Source organism: Cyprinodon variegatus, unplaced genomic scaffold (genome assembly GCF_000732505.1).
Source record: "Cyprinodon variegatus isolate N-32 unplaced genomic scaffold, C_variegatus-1.0 Scaffold4640, whole genome shotgun sequence".
Classification (NCBI taxonomy): domain Eukaryota; kingdom Metazoa; phylum Chordata; class Actinopteri; order Cyprinodontiformes; family Cyprinodontidae; genus Cyprinodon; species Cyprinodon variegatus.
Window position 1 is genome coordinate 321 of NW_015155093.1, and position 2,670 is coordinate 2,990.

General features: G+C 39.7%; 1 protein-coding gene across 1 annotated transcript; it reads left to right on the forward strand.

Moving 5' to 3' along the window:
* Positions 1-604: 604 nt before the first annotated feature.
* LOC107081393 (LETM1 and EF-hand domain-containing protein 1, mitochondrial-like) lies at positions 605-2,497 on the forward strand (the record flags this gene model as incomplete). The annotated part of the gene is made up of 3 exons (XM_015369578.1): positions 605-661; positions 1,808-1,865; positions 2,029-2,497. Coding segments are annotated over 3 exons (584 nt in total), but the record flags the coding sequence as incomplete, so codon positions are not given.
* Between the last annotated feature and the right edge of the window lie 173 nt (positions 2,498-2,670).

Genomic DNA, 2,670 nt, shown 5'->3' on the forward strand with positions numbered 1-2,670 from the left:
CTTTGTGTCGACCCAGAAAAGATTAGGAGAAAAATGACAACGGACTCTTTGTTTAAGCAGCTTGAATCAACAGCAGAGCTACATAAATGCCTATAAATGATTTTCTACATTATAGCAGGGGACACCTAATGGATAGTACTGACGTTTACACAGATGAGTATTGTTGCTGCCTAGAAAAAAAAAAAGAAATTAATTTAAAACCTTTTTCAACCAGACAGTCACCGCTTATAGCCATGCCAGCTTAAAGTTGTCTGAGTCTGATCATCATCTGTGAAAACTCTAACCAAACGGAAAGCAAAGGAGAAAACTAATCATGTATAAAATAAAATCTTAAAGATGTTTTTATAATTCTGAATTATAAAAACATGGAAATGTCTTTTTCTGTGACTGATGCTACTGCTGTTGTGCTGCCAACAGATCAATACCTCTACTTAATGCTTCAATTTGTCTTTGTTTTGCATCTGTATTGAATTTGTTAAGGCGTAAATACAACTTCCACTCTTTTTCCGAGCATGTAAGGTAAATGAATGGATCTGTGTCCTTGTTTGTTGGTAAACTGCTCACAGTGCAGACACCCATTGATTCCAGTTTCATCTCCTTGCAGCCAGACAGCTGCAGGGTGAAGGTCGCACTGTAACCAAAGAGTCCGACAGGCCGCAGAGTAACAGGACAATGTAAACACGAGGTGTTATCTACTGTATTTCCAGCCTTTTCTTTTTGTTAAACTAGTCGGCCATAGAGAGGACACTGTTCCAGTAAACTCTGTCCCCCTGGTTATCATGTACAACCAGACGTTGCTGGACTAAATCCAGCCGGCCATGTGAGAGGGTGTGGACAAGCTCCCGGCCCTCGTGTAATTGGCTGGAAGAGATTCAGCTCTCCACCTTTGCTCTCAGTACATGTCACTTGAGTTTGTGAAGCCAACTGTGTGCCTCTGGGAGCGAAGATATATGTTACAGAATATGTTTTACTAATCTGGCAGGGTACACGTGTTATATCATAACTCTAATCTATATTAAGTAATAATTTATATCTTAAGTGCTTTATCTGACTTTTTAGTTTCCTGTGTGTTTACTACAGCAGCTGTTTCATGACTTAGCAAAGCAAGATGTTAGCTTAAGATTTCAGTAAGCTTCTGTTATATGTTCATTAATAGATGATTGCATAAGACACAGCGTGACTTCCTAAAGTATCTCCATGTGTAACTAATGGGAGTCATCTCTCTAAATTTGAAAGACCATTGCAGTAGTTTTAAAATTATAATAATTATTTGTGGTTGTATTATTAATAATACAACCACAAATATTATATTTTATGTGATACAGCTACAGGTAAAAAGTGGAGATATTTTCAAATACCATGAGTTGGAGTTTTTACTTGCACCTTAAGCAGCACCTACAGATCTGCAGGTCTTTCTGGGTAAAGGTTAGATCTGCATATGTAAATTAATATTCTAACCTTGGCCATTATACTTCTAATAGAAATAACTAAAGCTTTCTCTGATTGGACGTGGAGTTCTCTGGGAAACAAAACAAACTAATTTAGAAATAAACTACAATGTATGAGTAAATTGAAAAAAATGTAGCCTTCTATGCGTCAAACATTGACTGAACCATTCTTATGCAAACAGATGTTAGTGTTTCATCTGATCTGAGGAATTTCTCCCCAGATCAGAATTACTTATAAACAATATAGTTTATTCATTTTATTCCAATTCAAAACAGCATCTCAATTCCCTTTACATAGAATTTCGTCTGTGTACAGTCCAAATGTTTAATGCTGATCTGTTTATTTTTTTATGTTTCAGATAAGCTGCAGGATGGTCCCTGTTTCAACTGCACAACTCTCAGGCTCACCAGTCAAAAGTAAGCGATTTGAAATTTTCTTTACAGTTTCTGCATATCTTGAAAATCACAGAATTTCTTTATCTCTAATATGTTGTCATAAAAAAAAAAAAAAAACTGAGGATGATTCTTTTCAGACGTTTTTATCGCTGATGTATTTGTTGCACTTTTTGGTTTCCTGCAGGCTTGATGGGCTCCGACTTGGCAGCTTTGCCCGTGTTTTCTCAGTCAGTCCTTCCTTCGCCTCGCCTGATGAATATGTGGGACCCTCTCAGAATTCTGACCCGCGTCGACCCTATTGTGTGTTTGCCGTCGGTTCCTCTGGTCCTGGTTTGTGCAACCCAGGACCGCCACAGTACTTCCCGGCTGTCAGGTGGATACACACCTCGAGGAGAAGGTGGGATGACTCGAAGGTGGAGAAATCCCTGCGCTCACTAAAGGACAAGAAGAAGAAGTTGGAGGAAGGCGGGCCCGTGTACAGTCCCACGCTGGATGCTGAGCCCGTCAGAAGGACACTGCGGCAGCGGGTGATTGATGAGATCAAACACTACTACCATGGCTTCAGGTTGCTGTGGATCGATACCACCATCGCTGGACGCATGCTGTGGAGGGTCCTGAATGGAAATCCTTTGTCTCGCCGTGAGAGAAGACAGGTGAGAATGGAAGCTCCTCTACATCTAAAACCTTCCCTTCTTCAGATCTTCTGGGCTTATTTTTGTAATTGTGAGATTAGCTGGAACTGGCCACAACATTGCTTTTCTCCAGAGGTCAATGGTCACAGTAACATCATATTATGATTGAAGGTTTCCTTTTGCATATATATATA